Source organism: Stegastes partitus, unplaced genomic scaffold, assembly GCF_000690725.1.
Source record: "Stegastes partitus isolate 25-593 unplaced genomic scaffold, Stegastes_partitus-1.0.2 Scaffold1195, whole genome shotgun sequence".
NCBI classification, from domain to species: domain Eukaryota; kingdom Metazoa; phylum Chordata; class Actinopteri; family Pomacentridae; genus Stegastes; species Stegastes partitus.
Genome location: NW_007578926.1, coordinates 15,984 through 38,461, shown reverse-complemented (window position 1 = coordinate 38,461; position 22,478 = coordinate 15,984). Strand labels below are relative to the sequence as shown.

The window sequence follows — 22,478 nt, the reverse complement described above, 5'->3', positions numbered from 1 at the left end:
TACTGACATTTCATAGATCAAATAACTTTTTGCATAGAAAAAATAATCAACAGCGAGAATAATTGTCAGTTGCAGCCCTATGAATAAGGGTAGTGTGTTCTGTGTCCATTAAAATAGTAAATCAACCAACTAATCAAAAAGAAGATGTGTTAGATTGATCCTTAATAATAACAAATGTACCTATGTACATTTGTTATTATTAACAAAGACAAAACAGAACTCTATAGTAGAACAAACAACTGGCTGACAGTGTAGTTCAGGTGCGATGACTGTATATTGTTAAAATAGACGACCTGTTTGAGCAGGGCGAGGATGAAGAGTGGGAAGAGTCTGAGGCAGGCTGGAGCCAGCAGGCCGGGCTGCTGGATGGTAAGCACAGACTGCCGGTAAGATGTCAGCGAGTCGATGGCAGCATTGGTCATCGCATCTCTGGCATCACTCAAACTGGCCGTCACTGAACGGTCCACAGCTGGAGAGAGCAACACATCATCAGATGTCAGGAGAAGGTGTGTGGTGTGAAGGATGTGTGGAATAACACTAGAATAGAACTAGCAACATAACTGGTAGAAAAACACAGTGAACATGTCAATTTCCAAAGGAATTGCTTCTTCTAACAAAAAATTATACGAGAGTATTTGGAAAGATGCTAAAACCACATGCAAAGTTTGACTTAAGAAAGACAAGATTTAGGAGGAAACATGTCAATGGTGCCTGACTTCTGTAATTCAAAGTATTTTAAATGAGGGTGATGCTGAAAGGAGATCATGAGCTAATACCTGATTTGTGAATAAACCTACAGGTTTACTTCAAGTGAAAAAATGGGTCAAATAAGTCCATGTTATTTTGGGCACAAGACACAATATACAGAAAAACAATAACCAAACAAGCATTATATAAAACCATGTTGTTAAGTTTTTAAGTTGGTTTTGATGCCATTATTAAGTGAAGTGTGCAGATAAGTTAGCAAAATAATTAGGTTAAATATTTTACGACATTTTACCATGAGTAGTGCTTTAATTAAAAAAAAAAAGAAGAAGAAAACTCATAGAAAAAAACTGAGAAAGAAAGTTCTTTGATTAAAAGCTGTACATTTCCTATCGGTCAGGGGCAGTGTAAGTGTAATGCATCTTAAAGATTGTCAGTATTGTGCACATTACAGCTGCGAGTTTATTGGCGGTGAGTTTCAGCAAGGCATCATGATTCACACCTTAGGAAGAGTGTCAAAACAGCTCTCCTCCAGCTGACATTCATCATGAGATCAAAATGAAAAAAAAAAAGTCTTGTTACGTATTTTTAAGAAAGCAAAAATATCAGTGCCTGTTCTTGAAGTTAATGTCAGATGAACCAGGACAGACCCGACTGCTCAGTATGCAGTGGTTGCTAAGCAACCACAGCTGTCGCCACTCATCACCATCTGTCGGTGCTAATAACAGAGAAGTGGATGAAAACCCTGAAAAGATTTTGCATCAAGCCAATTAAAGGACTATTTACTGTGACAATGAGGAATATTTTCAGAGTGATGCTTCATACAAATTCACATTTTACCAATATCATACACAACACCAACTCTCACACAGAATATTCATCTGCTCTGATACAATCAATTATCTTGAAAATAGTCACTGGCCTTAAGGTAAAACTTATGGAATAGAATTATTACTGTTTATCAGAATCCTGTAGAAAGCTACATAAATTAACCAAATAAAACAAACAGTGAGTTTTCCATATGAACAAAAAATCTAAAACTTTGTGTTGAGTGAAATTGGAAAGGAATAAGGGTACATGTGGTACTGAGTGTTCAAACACTTAATAAAAACAAACTGTCTGATGTGACACTGAATTGTTATGGACAACATAAAAATGAATTCTCCTCTGAGCAAAAACACGTCCCCCTATCTTACAATTGAAGAATCAAAGCATTTAATGTTGTGAGCTGATTATGTACCTAATACACTGTACAGTCCCAGTGACGTGTCCTTCTGAAACAGTCTCACCAAACATGTTTCCTTCACAGTGTTTCTTAGAGCAGTACGTACCCATACAAGCCAACAGTCCAGTGATGGCTTGAACATCAGCCCCAGAAAAGACATCTGACAGAGAATTGACCACAGGGAGACACAAAGTGTGCACACGAATCCTCCTCTCTCCTGGAAAAGAAAATGCACCAATTGAAACAAAAAAAAAAAAAGGCAGAGATGCGGTATTTCTAATCTTATCTACCATGTGTGTGTTTGTACCTTTGCTGGAGGTGTAGAGAAGAGCAGCCTGGAAAGAGACGACCTGCATGTCGTCCAGGTTTTCCTCGATGGACATTTGAACTGCAAAGCCAGCGTCTGGGTTGACATTGGGGAGGGACAACAGATCTGTGGAGCGGACAAAGAAGTTTCCGTGGAACGTGTGGATGGACAGACCTGCAAGGAGACAGACGGAGACAAGAAATCAATCAAATGGGACAGCGTTAAATTGTCAGAATCAACTGCAAAAAAGCTGCCAAACAACAACAAAACTTTATTGTCTTGAATTCTAGAGACATTATGGTTCTTTACACTTACTCAGAGTTTAGACTTTGATGCCAAATATTCGTCATGAACATTTAAATGAATTCACAGGCTGTAAAGACTCAACTGTTTATTGGTAGTGCATAAAAGTGAGTAGAACAACACTTTGTGTGCTAAAAACTGATGGAGCTGATTTGGACAGAAAATCTCTATTGGAAAATTCTGCTTTGTTTCAACACTGATGGCTGTATTTCCCATCAATGTGGCTATAGTGGCTCTGTGGGACACACAAACCTCACACTCTGAACCTTAGCAGTAGAGATTCAGGGAAACATTACCTACAATCAAATGGAATATCTTTTAAATTAAAAACATTTTCAGTTTATCTCAGGTGCCAGACTCTGGTTTTATTTAGGAGCAAGACAACAAATAATTGAACCCTAATTGTTCATATTGAAATAGTGCTTTACAAATCAAGATGAATATAGCAAATAAAAAGACAAGAAAGAGAACAGCATTTACAAATGAGAACCTGACAAAAAAACAGACATTTGGGAATGTATATTAATGCATATTCAACAGCCAGCCAACTGCAGGTTTTTTTTTTTGTGCCAACAGACCTTTGGTGCAGCGTATCCTCATGACAGCCTCAAAGCCAATCTTCCTGGTTAAATATCTCTTCAGATCCTTCTGGAAGCGCTCCACCTGAGCTGGGTTGTGCTGGTGGTGGTAGGAGGGGTAGTAGTAAACGCTCCCTGCCGAGTATCTGGATATGCAACCTTGGAGACAGAAGGTAATCGAGAAGTATATATAAAACACAGATAAAAGTTCTCTGTTTACATCTGCTATTACAAGGAAAAGTCTGAGGCTTCCTGGTTGTGTCTTCAGCTTTTCCTTGTTTCCAATGACATATTGCATTATGAAAGTTTTTACCTTAAGCACATGGTGCTTTAAAACCCAAAAATAAGTTGCCATTTTGAGCAACAGATTAAACTAGTTGATTTTCAATGTGTTGCTTTCCCAAGAGGTTTGTCCAAATCAGTTGGGAACGTAAGCCCAAAGAAGTAAAGCTATCCTACAATAAATACAAATCACAGTATTCTATAAACTCAACTTGTATATTCAGTGTGTTTTGGTAATTTTAGCACTGAGAGGAAATAACATTACAAGTTGAACATTATGATTTGTATTTATATTTACTGAAGTCGTATAGCAAGCACAGTACACTTTCCAAGTAAACCTGAAATGAGTCAAAAATATTCTGGGCTAAGCACTAAACATGTAAACAAACACAAAAGGTTGAATAAACCATTCATTCCCTCTAGGTTCCCTCTCCGGTCCATTCATCCCAGACTCACCGAGCGATGCCAAGTCACAGTATTGAGCGCTGAGCAGGAACAGGTCAACGGCCACCTGCTGGCCTGAGCAGTCCAGAGCCAGCTTCTTGTAGAAGTCTGTTGCTGGAGATAAGTGCTGGATGTCCTGAGAGGAAAACACAACAGGTAGAACCATGGGCACAAAATGTAAATATAAAGCAACTATGAGGTAGAGGTGAAATAAGAAGTTTGAAATAAGTCAAATGATCATCATGTATGAGTGATGGTTCATGATTACTTCTTGAAGTATTACAGCAGCTCATCATCCTGTCTTGAGGCATTACATCTTAAAATTTTATTTTATTTTATTTTTTGAAGAAGTCTGTGTTCTCTACTCTTTTTTATAGCAGTTTTTCTGTCATGGTATTGGATTTATAGTTGTCTTTAACAAAAAATATCTCTAGTGACATCTGGCTATACAGGCACTGCAGGATATGCAGCTCTTTAATCCTCCTGTATGATGCTGAACACACCACTCATTATTGTCCCTGATAAACCTCATCACCCCAGGTCTTACCTTGGCAGATGCCCGCTGGTTGGGGTCCTCTCTGGACTGCAGCGCCCCCACACCGAGGTTGGGCAGCTGGGTCTGAAAGACAGACATGCGTCCTCCAGTGGGCGACAACAGCTTGAAGGCTGCCTGCAGAGCTGAACCCAGGGCAGACTGGGTCTCCATCGTCTTCTCAAATAAACTTGGCAGGCTCTTCAACAGATCCTGCACTAGCTGAGAAACAAATATGAGGCGTGAGTCTTATCACTAAGCAGTGTAGGCAGTGTTTAGAAAGCATGTAACATTGAAAATATGCAGTTGTAATCAGTGCTACTTCCTAAATGGTGTCAAGAAACAGAAAACACAGCTAAAATTAAGTTTAAAATCCAGAAATATATGGGATTGTTGAATTTCTTACCTCTTTGCATTCATTGAGGTTTACTAGAAGGCTGTCTGGTGTTGGTAAAAAGATATCTGTGGAGCACAACATTTTGTTATTTCAATGACTATAACAGTCATATACACCGCTGATACAACAGTAATGATCTGAAGTTTTAGTGCCGTCTGTGCCTTTGTGCATGTTGTTCCGACTGCAGGAACCCCCCTTGTAGAACCTCTTTAAGTCTTATTTTTAGGGGAATAAAAAGTTCAGGTTCAGGTACCAGGTTCAGCTTCACCGTCACCACCTTTTAAAAAAAATATTTATTGAGTAAATCTCTGAGGCCCCTGTTTTCTTCTTCTTTTCTTTTTTTTCCTGAGCACTGGACCTGGGCTGACCGGACATGTTGAGGGCACTGAACTTTAAATCAAATGACAACATCAAAGTTTGATCAGTGGCCAAATCATTTTTGTGTTGGGGTGAGGGGGTTCTTGACCACTATTTCAAGGACAATTAGGAAGAAAACTAATGAAAAGCTTTTATGTAACTCAAATATTATATATTTTTTCCCCCCACAAATAGGTCTATTTTGAAAAATTTTGAATAATTGTTTCATAATTTAATGAGGGCCCAGTTCTGCTGCCCCCCCCTCCCGTTCAGCCTGTTGACAGATAGTGATGTGTTTGCATGCAGTGCGCAGCAGCCTCTGCAGTTTTCCTAATCGCCTTTTTAGCTATACCAACCTGAGAAGGATGCTGAGCAGGAGAGACAGGCACAAAGTAGATCAACACACACAGCCAACTACACCCAAAGCTTTTTAGAGCCACAGAATTATTATGACAAAAACTCACACAAAAGCCCTCGGAGGGAAACTGGATGAGTGAAATTTCGAGTGCAGTATAGTACGTTTTAAATATTTAAGGTTACATTCCATCAGAAACTTGGGGACTGCAGTGGAAATGCTAGTGCCACCATAAAAAATTGGAAATTGATAAAGAGCTGTACAATTTTAGTATTGCTACTCACTAGCACATTTCTGGTATCATGACACCCCTGGTAGGTGCTTTTGAGTGGCCCTGAAAAATTGCTGAGCGAAGCTTGCTGCTGATTATTTAAACTCTGACAAAAAGTGCCTTTTTCCCCCCCTGTCCATGTCATGTTGTAGCAGCAGTCTTCTCCTCTCAAATACCACCATCAACAGCATCGTATTTTTTTTTCTTTATGCAAAACAGTGGTGCAGCAACCATCTCGATTCATTACTCAATTTTGTATGTGATTATAGGAGTGGAGTTACGTCCAATAACTACAATTTGTTTCTGGTTTGGTGTGCATAGAATAAGCATTGTGATCAAAGTTGTTGGATCCTTCACAACAATGGAAACAGAACAGCTGTAAGGTCGGACTTGAGGACTGTCTGCATTAATGTGCCTGGAATAGATTAATTATTCAATGAATCAGAAAAGTGAGAAATTTGGGGCTAAATGTTTGAGAAGTTTTTGCAAAGTTTCACATAAAGTAGAAGTGAACACTTCTTAAAAGCAAGACAGCAGGAAATTTGTAACAACACGTCTTGGACAGCGACCCAGACAGTTTGTGACCTTATGCATTTATTGGCTCTAAACTCCCGTAGTAAGTCTGCAGACAGCTGATGTCAACAAGCTGTAATAATTAGAGTGTGGCCTTTGCTGTTGGCTGCATCTCACCTTCAATGTCAGACACGATGAGCATCTGAGGCTGAGAAAGTCCCTCCTGGAGGTTGTAGAAGTGGATGGTGCTGTCGAAGGTGATGAAGCCCACCTTTGTCCTTGAGTCTCCACGAAGCCTGGAACACACATATATACAGACATATACACAATTTAGAAAAGCTTAAACTCAGGTGACAGAGATGACATACTTTCATCCATATTTACGAAGCCCTATTTTAAGCTCCTTGCACTAAGACGGCATGCTATGTTGGATTATGTTTTTTCTTCATATTTTGGCATTAATTTAATACTATCCAGTATCTGAAATATATAGAGCGGCCAACTGCTAAGTAAACACAGGGAAAAATTGACTTTGACTTATTAATACATCTTGGTGTACCTACATAGTAAGTCCGAATCATTTAAACTGGGTGTGTGTGTAACAGCCCTCCATATATAGTTTATAAGTACATGAAGAAATTGAAAAAAAAAAGGCAATTTTGTCTGAAGAAATGCAATAATTTAAAATTTAATGTTGTACATACGCATTGATGTTTTCCAGCAGTGATTCACAGAAGACATTCAGGTAGCCCGTCTCCACTGCATTGTGGGATACGTCCAGAACGAAGAGGTAAACGGCCGGCTGTGGTGGCCTCAGCTGGACAAAATCAGGGCAAACACAGGTTACTCATTGCAAGCTCAACAAAACAACACAACTACGATCACATTAAAAGCCCAAAAACACTTGCAATGGCTCAGTGAAGCTCCGTAAACCTACCATGTATTCTGAAGGTGCAATGAACTCAATGGTGGCGTTCTGGACCTCAGGTCGTTTGTGTGGCTCTCCGTATGATCTGCTGACTGGGTTGTACATAAACTCTTCTGGAACTGCATACACAGAAACATAACATCAAGTGAGGTTGAAGTATTACACACTTTTTTTATCCTTGAAGAAAAAAACAAGATCGGAGGATAAAATGCATCCCTTTATGCACCATTATACTATTATTCTCCAGTCGTTGTTATAAAATCATCCTCTAACCAAGTCTTTTTCCTTTATCTAACTGTGTAAAGTGTCTTTGAGAATGTAATGTCTTCAGAGATCTGGCCAAGACAGCAGCATGAGGACATTGTCACAACAATAAAAATGCTGAAGACATAAGTTTGCAATACAAAAATATTGCTTTGCCATTTTCTCCACTTGTAACTTTGTAGAATACATTTTGTTGTGGCGCTGTATTAGTTTGGACTCATATCAAGTGCCTCCAGTGTTCTCCACACAGTAGCTCTGTCAGATCCTCCTTTCTCTGTCACCACTTTCCTCTTTCTTACCGTCGTTGACCCGATAGCACAGGTTGCACTTCCACCTTCTCTGGTCCAGGAAAGACACAAAGGGGTTGATGTAGGTTCTGCAGGACCGACACCTGACAATGGTGCTGGATGTCACCACAGGAAGTTGCTGCAATAATAAAACCACAGAACAAATGCAACCTCTGTGAGACAGGTACCTCCAGGCAAACTCATTTTCTTCTTTGCAGCTCATTGTGAGCGGCATTTCAATAAAGACTTTCTTGTTGCTGTTCAAGTTGTGCAACGTCTCTGCTGTTTGTGTCCTCACTTAACATGGCAACGTAAATTAATTCGCTGTGACAGTTTTGCCTAGAGGTGTATTTAGTCAAATCCTATTTTGAAAAACAGTGATAAAACGAATCTGTTTAATCAGTACTAATTGAGTGTAGCTAGCGTATCTAAATCTAGGATATAAATGAAAGTTCTAATGCTGAAATGTCTGCTGCCATGACCTTAATTCACATGAATGCAATAAAATTAATACAGATTCACAGCCATAGAGTTTTAAAAGTGAAGTAGGGGAGACCAGCTCATCTGAAAATGGTTCTGGAGTGCATTGTTTAAAAAGTATGACTGACTACCTTGGGTTAAAGGCTTATACTATTAACTTTTCTATATTTTAAAAAAATAAATAAATTTAAGGATTTGGTTTACAGAAATACCTGTTAAACGCCATTCACAATGTTTACATAAGAACAACAAACCAGAGGAATTACAGGTTAATTCCAGAAAGGCAGTTCAACAAATTGTTAACCTGACAAATCTTGAGACAGAGGAGTAAAAGTATTTCACGATGTGCTGGAAGTGAAAACCTTCAGCTCATCTTGCGTGTTATGAATGTTTGACAAAATCACCCAACATATTTATTCAGTTGTAACCTGATAGGGACAAAACCACAACTAAAGTTCAAAAATGCAGGTCAAATGATAAAATTTGAGTCTATTTTTAGAGCTGTAACCTTGAAGTCTGACCCACTAATACAGATATTCTGGATTTGCAGTTCAAAGTGTCCAGGATACATGTGTTACTATTCAAATGTCTACTTTACAATTAACCCTTTCAACACTACTATAAAGGTCTGCTGCTTTCACCCCGTCAACCCATCAGCCCGGTATAGCAGCTCTGGTATATGGTGACTTTCTGTTACATTCATTTTGATTGGCTATCAGTGGGAATCCCCGTATGTGAACATGCAATCAGTCATTAAATACATTTTTCAAATAGTAATAATAATAATAACATGCTGCGTTTCCTTTTATGCACTCACACTGCTGTCACAGAAATACTTTTCCAGTCTGACATCTTTCTCATTCACATTCTAAAACTAGTAAAAAAAAAGAGTCTGGTTAAGCATCTTGAAACTAGCTTAGTAACCCTGCCTTTATGTTTACACAAGATCTAATAAATAAGCTTACTATAAACAATCATTTTTAACAAACCAAGTCTGAGCATTAAATGTGAAATTGAGGTGTTACCGAGAGGTCTTTGAAGGGGTGGAGCAGCAGGCCTAGCGGCATCTTGGCCTTGTTGAGCAGAGACTGAGTCTGAGGGATGCTGGTCAGTGTGGAACGGAAAACCCTGGAGACGCACAAACAGGAACAAATTCAATGCACGCACAGATGAAAACTTATCCACAGAAAACTATTTTTCCCACCAAGCATTTACACTGTATTATAAAGCAAGACTTTGGAAGTATTTTAGTACATTTCCTTTATAAATTGTAGTTTGAAACAATAAAAGACTAAAAACATGTCAGTCACAAAAACAAAACTGTTAATAGATAATAGCATAATCAAATCAAAGTCACAGTCGCTAGAAACATCAGGTGTATTAGTCCACCATGACTTACTCCGGGTGGCAGTTTATCTTCTGCAGGTCTTGGGGAAGGCAGGGTGTTGGGGCTGGGATCGGGGTGGGCGGCAGCAGGTTCCTCTCCTGCAGCAGGTTGACCACTCTCAGGGCCTCAGGGGTGCTGGACTGGAGGCTCATGGCTGCCAATGACGGGCTCAGCTGGGCCGGGCCTGGGCCACCAGGTGGCTGAGAGAAAGGAAACGACAAGCTATTCAGTTGTGCATATACCAAAAACTATTGACAGCTATTTAATTTAGTGTGGATGATGACTTGCACTCGCAATTACAGCTTTAAATATCTGTTATTATTTACTGCCTCCAAGTCTGACCACTTTAAACACCTCAAGTATTGTATTTCCAGAAAATCCTTTTACAGACTTACTTTTTTAAAATATAGTTTTTCATATTATTACAGAACAAACACAAGTGTCAGAGAAGCATACAACTTATAAAGTCTCAGACCTGTATACAGGCCAGCTGACAGCCTTCCCTGGGCCAAGATGATATTAGATTCCTCCCTCGCTCCACTCACCCACATCTCCCCTTTGCTTTGCTCTTCCTCTCCTGTTCCTCTCCTCACCTGCTCCTCACCTTACCTCCTCTTATTCTCCTCTATTCTGCTTTCTTTACATCTCTTTCATCCATCCTGCTCAGACTGTCCGACTGGGCAGCAAGCCCCTCCCGCTACACTTTGACGCTCGGTCTCTCTCTCATCCGTGGTCTGACTCTGTCCCTCTGTTGTGGACCAGCTGGCCCCTTCCTCCTCATCTCTGTTACCTGACGGCAGGTGGATCTCTCGCCTCGGCCTCTCTGTCTCATCCTCTCTGACGGAGCCACTAAACTCGTCCATTTCTGTCAAAACAACCTGTGTTTTGTCAGGATTTTTATCATAGTTAATGGATATTAAGAGCTAGCCAGATAACGTTACAAGACTGACAAACGCTGGCTCCGCTGTTTCTTACCTCGCTCTACGCTGACTTTACTAGTTCCAGCTTCGTGTCACCACCTTTTTTTAAAATATTCTTTAAGCAAATCTCTAAGGCCTCTATTTTCTTCCTCTCGTTTTCTCTTCCTTTTCCTTTTCTGAGCACCAGATTTCTGCTGAGCGGACATTTTGGTGCTGAAGTGCAAAATCTGAACTTCCAATAAAAGGACATCAGATGTTGATCAGAGGCCAAACCATTTAATGTTGGAGGTGGGGGTGGAGGGCAACTCCAAAGATATTAAAGACAGTTCAGACGAAAACAAATTAAAACTTCTAACTCAAATATTGCACTGTATCTTTCCATTAATAGCCCTTCTTTGGGGAAAAAAAATCCATAATTCAATGAGGGTCCAGTTCTGGGCACCCCCGCCACTCTGGGCCCGGGACAACAGACCCGTTTGTCCCCCCCTATCAGCGGGCGTGCCTGTATAGATGTTTTCATACTGCCATTGCGACGGGTTTAATGGGCAGTCTATTTTTAACATTTTCATTAAATGCTGAATTGTCAGAACTTCAGTCTTTCCTCATCATACAGTTGAAACCAGAAGTTTACATATTCTACATAAAAAGACATACTTATTTTTTTTACTCACTGTCCGACATTAAATCTGACTAAACTTTTCCTGTTTTAGGTCAGTTAGGATTACCAACACTTCTTCAGTCAAAGGTAATTAAAAGGTAATTAAATACACTAAGATTGCTATGCCTTCAAACTATTTGGGAAAGTCCAGATGATGATGTTGTTGGCTTTGGAAGCTTTTGATAGGTTAGTTCACAACATTTGAATTAATTTGGGGCACACTTGTGGAAGCATTTTAAGGCACACCTCAAACACACTGAACCCTTTTGCGACGACATGGGAAACTCTAAAGAAATCAGCCAAGATATCAGGAAGAGAATTGTGGACCTCCACAAGGCTGGATCATCCTTGGGTACAATTTTTATGTGACAAAAAAGGGTAAATAATAAACACTGATGAACCCAAACTTATCCCAAAATAGTCCTTTACTGAGGTGTTTTAATTCTATAAACAATAAAAGTAAAAGACACAAACAAAACAAACTGCGCTGGCATTGTCAGATTTCCATGAAACCACCACACGCAGGTTTAGCTCATGTGCATATGCGTGACAAGTCCGCAAACAACCAACATATGCAAAGTGTTGTGACATCGCACAGTCGGCTGTGACTTTCCTCTCACCTGCTGGTATGGCTGAGGTGCTTGAGTGTAAGGCTGCGTGGCGGCTTGTAGCGCAGGGTGCATCGAGGAGGCGGCGTGAGGGGCCGAGGTGTTCTGGTACCCGGGGGGCAGGGAAGGGTAGTGGCCCAAGTGCCGACCAGGCGGTCCAGGCTGAGTCAGGCCGGCTGAGGAGGAAAAGGGAACACAGATGAGTTCAGTTTACACAAGAAATCAAACTCACTGAGTAGCAGGCATCACTGGACAAATTAATGCCTTTAAATGCCAAGGCCACAGTCTTATTATTCACTCGGTTCATTTTTCTTGCCATTACCAAACCTCATAAAAAGGCCAAATCCAACAATGCATCAATCAGTCTTAACACTGCACCTTTCTTACTGTTCTCAGCAACACTTTAATAAAGACCTGAGGCACTGTGGTTTGAGCGAATATTACCCAAACTGGAGTAAATCATGCATTTGACAGAGACAATTTTCATCTGCGGATTAATACAGACTTTGTGGCTGATGGGTTTTTACAGCAGCACAGTGGATGAGGGATTGGCTCAAAATAAACAACAGTGGCAGTGTTTCATGGTAATGAAGGTACACGTCACCCAGCACAGTGGTTTGTCTCATAAATGCACAAGTTGGCACCTGAATATATTTCAGAGCTACTCTACTTCAAGGCCTCTTAGCTCCTCAGAACAACTGCCGTTTACTGTTCCACAATCGAAAGCGAGATCAGCCGTGTACAGGAGCAGCTCGAAAGCTTTGAAATAGCATTCCTCTTTCAATCAAATGTTCCTCCTCTATTGACAGTTTTAATAAAATCATAAGACGAACATGTTTCCAGCAGCTTTTAATTGCGCTTAGGGGTCCTAATATTCAGTATTTTAAATTCATTTTAATTTTTAGAATTGTTGTTTCATAAGTTGTTACCCTGTTTGGCCTGGTTTTAGTTTCTATTATGTTTTCTGTCTTGCATTTTTGCACATATTTTGTTGTTACATTACTTTTTAAACCGTGTTTTGAAATTTTGCTTGAGCTGAAATGTGTTTCAAATACAGAGGGTTATGGCACAGCGGTATTAGCTATTTTAGCTTTGGCTACTCAGGCAGTAACTGTTAGGAAGATTAGCTCATTGTAGATTTAGTGGTTTTCTCAATGACATAAAAATAATCTCATACATTCTCAGACTTATCCTTTAAAGCTAAGACAATACAAACATGCTATTGCTAACAGCAAACCAGAACTGACAGCTATTGGTATGCTTTATGAAGCTTCACTTCTGTGATATTTTGGATTTAGTGATTTTTATAGAAAATATACTGATTTCAAGTGTTCCAACAGTTATGAAGAATGGGTTTACTTTTGCAGATTCTAAAATAAAAAGTAGAAATGCTTTGCCTCCTGCAAAACCTGTTGAGAGGACCATTTGCCAAGTGTGTAACTGCTTTAAAAGCATACTTGGAAAACCTAAACTGCACATGTGGTTGATGTGAAAAAGAATCCAGTATGTGACAGAAAATGGCCTTACCCATTTTGTTGTCAACATGATTATAGCTGTTTGATGCTTGTGGCCCATTGCCAGCCACAGCTCCTGTTTCGAAGCAAACACAGATACAATATGAATATTTTTAGTGACATTTTGCAAAAAGCTGCTTCTGACACAGAGGGCTAACCACAGATGATGAATATGAAATGAAAATAAACTACCATGCAAGATACGTGCAAGATGGACACAAGGAGGGTGTCACTGAAGTACAACAATACTAATGAGGATGCTAATTATGCAAACTAATAGTCTTTTTGAGGAAACATTTGTACTTTGGTGCTTCTAAAATGTTTATTCAGAGATTCATATGGGAGATATGGTGACGCTAGATGACGAAGAGGCAAACAAACTACTAACAAGAAGTATTTGTTACCAGGGATGCACTAAAAGAAATATCCAGTTACATAAGCACCAGTTACAGAGCTTAGAGGACAGAATTTTGACTAATACCTTTTGACAAGCTTTTTTTTTTTTTAACATTTTGAGCATTGTTCTGTCAAAGGAACAGTTTAAGGCTCAGTGTCAGCTGATTCTGTAGAGCTTCATATTTGATATGAGTTTACGGGGTTGAAAAAGAAATAGTGCATCCATAGATACAATGATAAAAGGAAAGAGAGGACAAGATTGGCACCACAGCACTAACACAACATCGAACAGCTAATGACAGATTTAGTCACACCTGGACATTCAATATCCCCTTCCTGGCCGTTGGACTCAGTAGGGGGGAGAGTGCTGTTAACAGCCCCCCCACACTGAGCTGGCATGTAGAGGAAGGAGGGAAGGAAACAACGATGATCAGAACATTAATGGTTGCCTTATAAAAGGACAAACAGTTACAAGTGCAAAGTGACACAGTATCATGATCATCACAAGTAGTCACTTTACAATCAGCAGCAACAAAATGCTTGTACTTCACATAATAATTGTTCTGTGGGAGTAAATGCTGCTACGCTGACTTTGACCTCCAGCGTTAGATAAAACATACCCCTCTCTGTCTATCTGCAACGAGTCTGAAGTACTAACTCTCCTTTACTGACCGGATTCATGTAAGCCTGGTTCCATTTTCATGTTTGGTTCTGTAAATGCTTTCTGAAAAAACCTGCATTCTCCACTTTCTGACCTACGGAGCAGGTCGGTGGCCCCTGTGAGACCATTCAAAATCAATCAGCCAGATCAGAAAAAACACAAACTTACCATCTCCTTTGGGTGGTGGAGGTGTAGCATTGGCCACTGGGGGTCCAGTGGGAGGCGGTGTGGGTCTCATGGTTGGTGGTGGGCCTATAGGTGGCGGGCCTGTAGGTGGAGGCCCGTATGCAGGTCTGCCTGATTGGTATGTGTTGGGAATCATTGGATTCATTGGTGGAGGTGCAGTGCCTGGTAAAAAACAACAGCAAGCATGTTGTATGATTATTTCTAACATCGATTTATCTCTCAATTTTTTTCCCCCCCGAAATCAATCAATTACTTATTTAGCATTCATAGTGTGACAAACTAGTGTGCAATGCTTGCTGGGGATGTCACAAGAACTGATACGTCTGCCCCATGGCAATAAAAAAAATGCCTTTTCACAATATCAGCACGAGGAAGTAGTCAGCCACACCCAAAACTTTTCTGAGACAGAAAATGACAAAATCTCACAACAAAACTGGATAAGCGAGTTTTATGACACAGCATTGTTTGTTTTAAACACTTCAACTGTTTGCTACTGTTTTTCCCCAAAATTGTAGTATTTTTAATATGCTTCTTACGCTTAGTCCGTTGAAGAGTCGCTTTTTTTATCCATATATCAACTGCTGGGCACTCCAGCAGAAATGTCAACATTTGTATTTTTTGGTGCAATGTTGCTATGAATAGTGATGTCTTTTTTTTTATTGCTTGAAAGCTCCATTCCAAATTGATATTAGAATACATTTATTTTGTTGTTGTTTTTGGCTGTGGTATGAAAATTGTTAGAGGAATCATAGAATTTCTGTGGTACAAGTAGCAAACATCAAATGTCTGGTATTGTAACATCTGTAATGTTTGTGACAATTTCCAAAAGAGAAAAGCAGCAAGTCCTAAAATTTCAAAGGCTGGACCAAGAGACTACCATTATTTTTTGGTTTATAAATGACTTGTATGACAATGCCAAAAGGTACTGTTAAATTATTTTCTCTCAGCTGAGTTACAATGTCATTGGGGAGTTCAGCAACACCTTCCATCTTACTGGTGAAACAGCACTATCAGTGACATAATTTAAACAGAGTTATCGCTTCTAAAATTATGTTAGCATTACTGTCCTGTGTAAAACAACTCTGTCCCTTTGGTGCATATCATGTACGAGACAGATATGAGGCATCACAGAGGTGCTGTAACATTATAAGTGCTTAATGGTGGCGACAACAGCTGGTGGCACTATTGACCCAGCCTGCTAATGTCAGAGCACTGACACATCCATCTCCGCTGACAAACCAGCTCGTCCAGGCCTGTCTGTACCCAAACAAACTCCTTGATAAACTTATTGTTCAGTGATGGCAGCAAGTATGTTCAGTTTTTGTGCCTAAGGCCTGTATGAGGTCAGTTTTAATAAATGAGAGTCAGAGAGTTCACTAAGCAACATGTCTATTAAAATGCACCTTATTAGGTTGATGATTCTTAAAGTAGTGTGTAAAAAAGGGAGACTTCAAAATTTAAAGGACAAATAATTCAAACTTTTATAAAGCAATAATCTATCAAGAACGTCAAGCAGAATAAAGCTGAGATGAGGCTGCATAATAAGCACTAAAATGATAACCCTCTCTACGTCACATTGTGCACACTGCTGTTTTACATTTTATATAAGCACTGTCCCATTTTACATTTATTCTGAAACATTTTACTGACTGCACTATGAAAAAAAAAAGGAACAATCTGGATCGTGGTTTGGGTGACATTTTAAATCAGTCAACAGTGTAAATATCTCCACAATGACCTAACCACTTCTACAGTTAACCTTTTCTGTCACCATTGTACTGGCCAGATATGTCTTGACGGTCTAAGCTAATATGACCATAAGCCTGAGAGATATGCTGGTTACATCTAGACAGAGGAGATCACAAGACCTTAAATTACAAAATGCTTTAACAAATCATTCAGACACTGTGGTCACAAATTACACAACCAGCTTCTATAATGCACACATCATGTAACAAAACCACTTCCTGTTGGGTGAGCAAAGTTGCTGAGATCCTCTGTGAGTGGTCTTTGACTTTTGACACTGTGAACTAACTACTTCTCAGTAGAGGCAACCCTTTAACTCCCACAACAGGAAATCAAACTACAACCAGATACTATTAAATTGTTATAAATGCCTCAAAGATACCCCTATCTGCATTTGGTTACAATCAACGGTAGAAAACATTAAAAACTGCACCAGGAACAAATAGTACTTAAATTACGCCATATTAATTCAAAAGAATTACACCTGAAACAATAAAATTCTCTTTTGAACTTTGTACAAATTCATAGAGAATGAGTTTCTGTGATTGGGTGGCAGCCAGAAACAGCAACCAGCCAACAAGTTCACTGCAGGAGCAGAGGGCAATGTCCAGTTCCAACAAATCAGTATTCTAGATATGCATATCTGCAGCACATGTCAGTAACAGAAGACAATGACAGTACAGAAGTCACAGTAATCTTAATCCTATTATAGAAAAAAGCTTGAAAGTTAACTGTGATCATTATTTAATATCGACAATGTTTGCTTAATTATAATAAGGAAATAGTGACGATAAAATTAATTAAATAAATAAAAGTTCATTGATCTGGTTTTATTGAAACCTAAAAGAATGAGTCATTTTTTTATTGAGATGACCAAAGACCTGCCTGCATCATTGGTGTCTCATTTGTGATAACTGGGGGTGGTTGCCTCACTTCAGTGTAATTAATTTATAATTTGCTAATTGAATCGTTTTGTGTATTTAGAAGATACAGTGACTGCTACAAGTGTGGCGTTCAGTGGCGCCTTTGTGTTCTTACCTGGTTGAGTGTATCCAAGCATAGAGGTGGGGGGCATCCCCGGGCCTGGGGGTTGGGTGACACTCTGGGACATGCGGGGTGGTGGTGTGCTGCTATAAGCTGCCGATGAAGGTGGCAGCGGTTCTGCTAAGCTTGCAGCTGGATTCACATGATTTGCCACAGGGCCGCGGGGAGGCGTGCTAATGGAAGTGGGAGGCCCCATTGGTGGGGGAGCTGTGTTGTACTGCCATGCTGGAGCCATGGGCTGCTGAGGGTTTGGATAGTAGCTACTTGAAGACACAGCAGGAGGAGGAGGTGTGGCCTGTGCAGGGGGCATCCTGGGACCAGGGCTGGGGCTGGCAGACTGAGGAGGGGTATGGGATGGAGGACCACTCATTGGAGGCCTGGGCAACAGCGGCTGGCCTGGAGAGGGTGGGTAAGAAGTGAGTGGTGGGCCTGGCTGATAGGAGCTAACTGGGGGAACAGGCTGGTATGGTGCAGAAGGGTAGAGTCCAGGACCAGGGGGTGGGGGAACTTTGGCCTGCATGGGATTGTAGGTTGGTTGGTGAGTCATGCCATAACTGACCCCTGGCAGCTGCTGCAGGGCAACAGGATTCTGTGATGGACCTGGAGACCAATGGATGGAAAAATACAGACAAGTTAATGAATTTAGGTCAAAAACATTACAATTTCAGGGCGCCCAGATAGCTCGGCGGGTAGGGCAGGCGACCCATGTGTCGGGGCTTTAATCCCCGACACAGTGGCCGCAGTTTGATTCCAGCCAGCAGCTCATTTAGTGCATGTCATTCCCTCACTCTCCTCCCCACATTTCTCTGTCCATCTTCACTGTCACGATCAAAAAAAATATATATATATATAAAAAAAAAAACATTACTATTCCCCCAACTAAAACAACACACATCGAGTAATCAAAGACCTTTCAATTGTGCTCATTACTTCTAAAATGCTCTGGTAGGTTTACATATCAACTTCACGTTGAACACTTCTCTTTCAAATTGTTCCCCAGCTGCTCAACTACTGTGTTGAGAAAAGGGCTGCTGGAGTCCCTCTTGTGCATCAGAGGCCAACATTTTCACAAGGACTGCAGCTCTCTAGGTTACAGTCTTGTCATGCTTGACCAGACTTATTGTCGAACATTTCTGAAAGGTAGCCTTATGTTCAAAAGCTCGAGAGCCATGCCATTAGCATCCCTAACAGATGAAACCCCCATTGTTACAGATTTAAGGCCTGAAAGGGGCTTTTGTTTGTTATTCAAGTGTCTTTTTATTAAAGGAATTCATTGTGTTGAAATCTGTTCAAAGAGTTTAAAAGTTACATGAAAAACAGATGGCACAGTACTGGTACTGACAACACAAAGTGAAAACCACTCAGACCCACCAAATGACCAAAGAACTGACAGCTGAGGGTCTAATCTCTTTACTTGGATGTAATTCACCATGATCTGCCTTCAGTGACAGTGATTGTGGGGCTCCAAGCAAAGGCTGACCTTACTTTACCTAACACAGCACTTGTAAAACACTAGACACTTTTGCACTACTAAAATACTGTGATTGTGCATTGAGTAGACTAAAATGTGGCATTTGCTTCTCAATTTCCAGAATCTCAAATAAAAATTATGATGCAAGATTTTGTCACAAACAGAAAAGAGACATGAAATTATTATCTAATAATCAGGGGGGAAAAGAAGAAATGGGTCAGGGTAGGAATTCACATCAACAAATGTTATCTAAATTACAATCTAACAGACGTCAGTGCTTAAATTGCAGCATCAATGTGTTGCTGTCTGTGCTCTAAATGATTACATAATGCAAACAGATTCACTACTATCAACTTAGTCCTCACTACATAACAGGCAGCACAGCTAAGTCAGCAGAGTGAGAAGGGATTAGAAAGCAACTCTTCTCAATGAGCAAAGATAGATGAAGGAACATAATCCACCTCAAATCTTTGTCCTTCCGGTGAGCAGGGAAACTGTAAGACCTAAAGCTCCTCGCCAGTTAAGAGCTCTTGTCCAATCAGAAAGAGCCTAATGTGGAGTCAGACCTCTCAGCCAATTACGAATTCAAAGGTAAAAACATAAAAACAAAGCTAGCTTAAAATGAGCAAATAGAGATGACTGCAAATACAGACTTGGGGATGTAAGTCAGCACAACAAGAGCTAAAGAAAAACAGAAAAACAACAGATCTTTAGACGCAATTTTGTTCCTGCAGTCACTCAGACTGACACTGATTGTTCGAAGTTTGAAAAAAAAGAGCCTTTGTCAACATACATCTTCAGATAACAGTGAAGGAACATAACTTCAACCATAAAACTGATAATTCTTCTTTACATAGGAAAACCTTTAGAGGGGAAGTGGGGTAATTACTGCAGTTATATGCAGTCATTACTGAAGCTTCTTCATAACGTTTATCCCATAAATCCAGTAATGCTGTCTGTCTTGTTCCACTGTTAAATACCTCAAAATGACATGAGGATACACAAGGACAGTGCAGACCGATAGCTTTAACCAATTACTACTAATGCAACAAGGAAAGCCTTTCCAGTCCAGCTCATTGTAACCACTGGCCTCACTTACATCAAGTGGCTGTGTGATAATACTATGCAAAAAAATATAGATCAGTCAAGCGAGGATATCTCTCAAGCATGCTAATAAGACAAGTTTACAGTAGGTAGATTCCCTGTAGTTAGAGTCAGTCTTTAAACATGTTATTTCTATACGTGCATGACTTATGTAAATTATACTTGAGATGTAAAAATGTTTCAGTGTGGCAAAATATAAAAGATGCACATATTGATCACTTTTGATGATTGATTACACAGATCCTTCATGGTATTTGAACTGGCAACTAACCAGATAGTCGGTGTTGAGACTTTATTTACAGGCCCTATTCTGAAAACTAATCACACACAGTGGCATGCTTTCATGGTTTGTTCCTATTGTCAGCAACACAGTGCTTTCAGATTGATCAGGGCGCAAAGTACAAAGCTAGATTAAAATCCTTTAATGGCCCGTCTGATTCACGAGAAACAGGAATTACGATTAAGGCAAAATGGAATGAAAAATTCATATTTGTTTGTCTACAATGTTAGAAAACCAGCTGAGGCATTATAAACATGAGATGCAGGTGCTTCTTGTGCTCAGTACAAGACAGCTCCTTCACAGGAGTTGATCATCATCAGACAAAAAAATATCAAGTTAGGGCTTTTGTCAGCTGTCACCGATTGCATTTGGATTGTTTTTGTTTATGGGAACATGACAGAAATGTGTGAGCATTCTCACACTTAAGTACATAATTGCTTCAAGCTGGAGAAACCTCTGATTTAACGTATCTGGATCATTCCCAATGTGCCACATGTACAGTGCAACGTAGGACGCAAACAAGTTCCAATTATTTCATTTAGCAAGCTAAAAATCCGTACTGCACAACAGCGACTGCACTAGTAAACATGTAAGTAGGATTGTTTACTGGGAAACGAACTGCACAGTAAAAACTCTTAGGAGGGTCAGTGAAAAATGACAAGTAAAAGCTCGTTGGATGCTATAATATGGTAGGGAAAGTTTTGAGTCAACGAGCAGCTTAAAGTGAAAACATTAAATGTCACATTTACGATGATTTCGCATTATGTCCGTATTTACAGCACAAAGATGCGACAATGAAACACCTGTCTAGATGATGTTATAATGTCTCGTAATCATTTTGTCAACCTGTTGGTTTGCCACCTCGACAAACCAAAACTAGCAAACACTTGCTAAGTTTGGCTAGGTAGCACAACATGTATAGTTAGCGTACCTTAACGATAGAACCTATTTTAGCCATCTTAAGTCAGTAAGGTAACATAGGTCAAGCTTAACCGCAGTTATCCTGGCGTAACCGTACGTGACAGCTCACCCTTACTTGGCTACCTTTCGTTACAGCGTTACTAAGCAAGCCAGCTAGCTAACAGTTAGCAAATAGCCACAGACCCAAGATCCAATAAGTGCCGCTACTGTCCGCTTCTTACTTGCGTTAAGCGAGTTAGCCGGTGTTAGCTACTTCACCTTAAACTAACTTTACTTGTATCTAAATGTTACTCACCGTTCGCGTACGTCTGCCCCGTCCCAGTCCCATTCTGAGAGTTGAACCCCGCGGTTGACATCTTGAAATAGACACCAGGATCTAATTTAGAGGTGCTTGGTTGGCGAATAGCTAGCTGCGTCTTTAGCTAGCTAACTAGCAGGCAGTCGCGGGGTAACGTTTAACCTGTGGCTCCGACGATGTGGCGTCGAGTCAAAGCAGTGTCTACGGGGACGTCTCCTAGTTTCCTGAAAAGTTGATTCGGCCACTTGTTGGCTATCACAGGGCCATGGCTATTACCGAAATCCCCGTTCAACTAGCAACGGGTGAGTAACGATGGGCCTGGTCGGAGTAATCGTGTGAGACGCTGCCTTCTCCCCTTTCACCGGAAGTTGGGATCACCCAGCAGGATCAACGTAAAAATCGTCGGGCATGCGCAGTGTGTACACGTGGCATTTCCTCCGGTGCGCATAATTTTCCAGCGTACTGGAAACAAGATCTGCGATTTTATGAGCAATCACTGTCTTACCAAGCCATCTTCTCATTCAGTTTGGTGTATCTGATGGGACAGGTGTTGTACCAAAAAGGGATCGTTTGTCATTAACTAATTGCCCTCATGTTTACCAGCTCTGTGCCCTATATTATCACCAATCCAGATGTTTTTATTGATTGAAATAGCTTTTAAGGACCCATTCCACTTATATAATACAGTTCTCCACTTGCTGAAAAGTGACTGCATCCCTTCTATTATGCGGAAATGTGATTAATGCGATCACAAAAAATTAAGTTTTACAAAGACATACCTTTTCTATTATGCTAACATAATAAACAAACCAAAAAATATTAAACAAAATAATACACCTAAAAATAAAGATTAAAACAAAGCTTGCTCATACTACCTCAAAGGAATGATTATATGTATAAACTATTCTTCAGAACTAAAAAAAAAAACAACAACAACTGTGGCCTCTTAGTTGGTAATATTTATTATAGTCAGGTAAATTTATGCTTGATATCGTTTCTGCAGGGTTTAAACTGTAATATGTAAATTACTAAATTAAATTCACACCATAAACAATA

At 40.1% G+C, this 22,478-nt stretch overlaps 1 protein-coding gene across 1 annotated transcript; it reads right to left on the bottom strand.

The window, feature by feature from the left end:
- Positions 1-221: 221 nt before the first annotated feature.
- Positions 222-21,808, bottom strand: LOC103368718 (protein transport protein Sec24A-like). Its single transcript, XM_008297171.1, has 18 exons — positions 21,420-21,808; positions 17,343-17,948; positions 14,541-14,720; positions 13,329-13,391; positions 11,814-11,977; positions 9,628-9,815; positions 9,254-9,356; positions 7,761-7,887; positions 7,207-7,316; positions 6,974-7,086; positions 6,447-6,565; positions 4,783-4,838; positions 4,392-4,598; positions 3,857-3,980; positions 3,119-3,277; positions 2,238-2,411; positions 2,037-2,147; positions 222-469 (listed from the first exon to the last, which is right to left on the bottom strand). Exons 1-18 carry the CDS (start codon positions 21,478-21,480, stop codon positions 222-224), a joined length of 2,913 nt encoding a protein of 970 aa, XP_008295393.1. The 5' UTR covers positions 21,481-21,808.
- Positions 21,809-22,478: the final 670 nt, after the last annotated feature.

What these genes read in the sequence shown, in the direction of transcription:
- LOC103368718 (XM_008297171.1), bottom strand. Translation starts at nt 21,480, where the DNA reads ATGTCAACCGCGGGGTTCAACTCTCAGAATGGGACTGGGACGGGGCAG. An exon ending in TTGCACCTTCAGAATACATG is followed by an intron (nt 7,087 to 7,206) that starts GTAGGTTTACGG and finishes GATTTTGTCCAG; the next exon opens with CTGAGGCCACCACAGCCGGC. An exon ending in TGGACTGTTGGCTTGTATGG is followed by an intron (nt 470 to 2,036) that starts GTACGTACTGCT and finishes TGCTCTCTCCAG; the next exon opens with CTGTGGACCGTTCAGTGACG.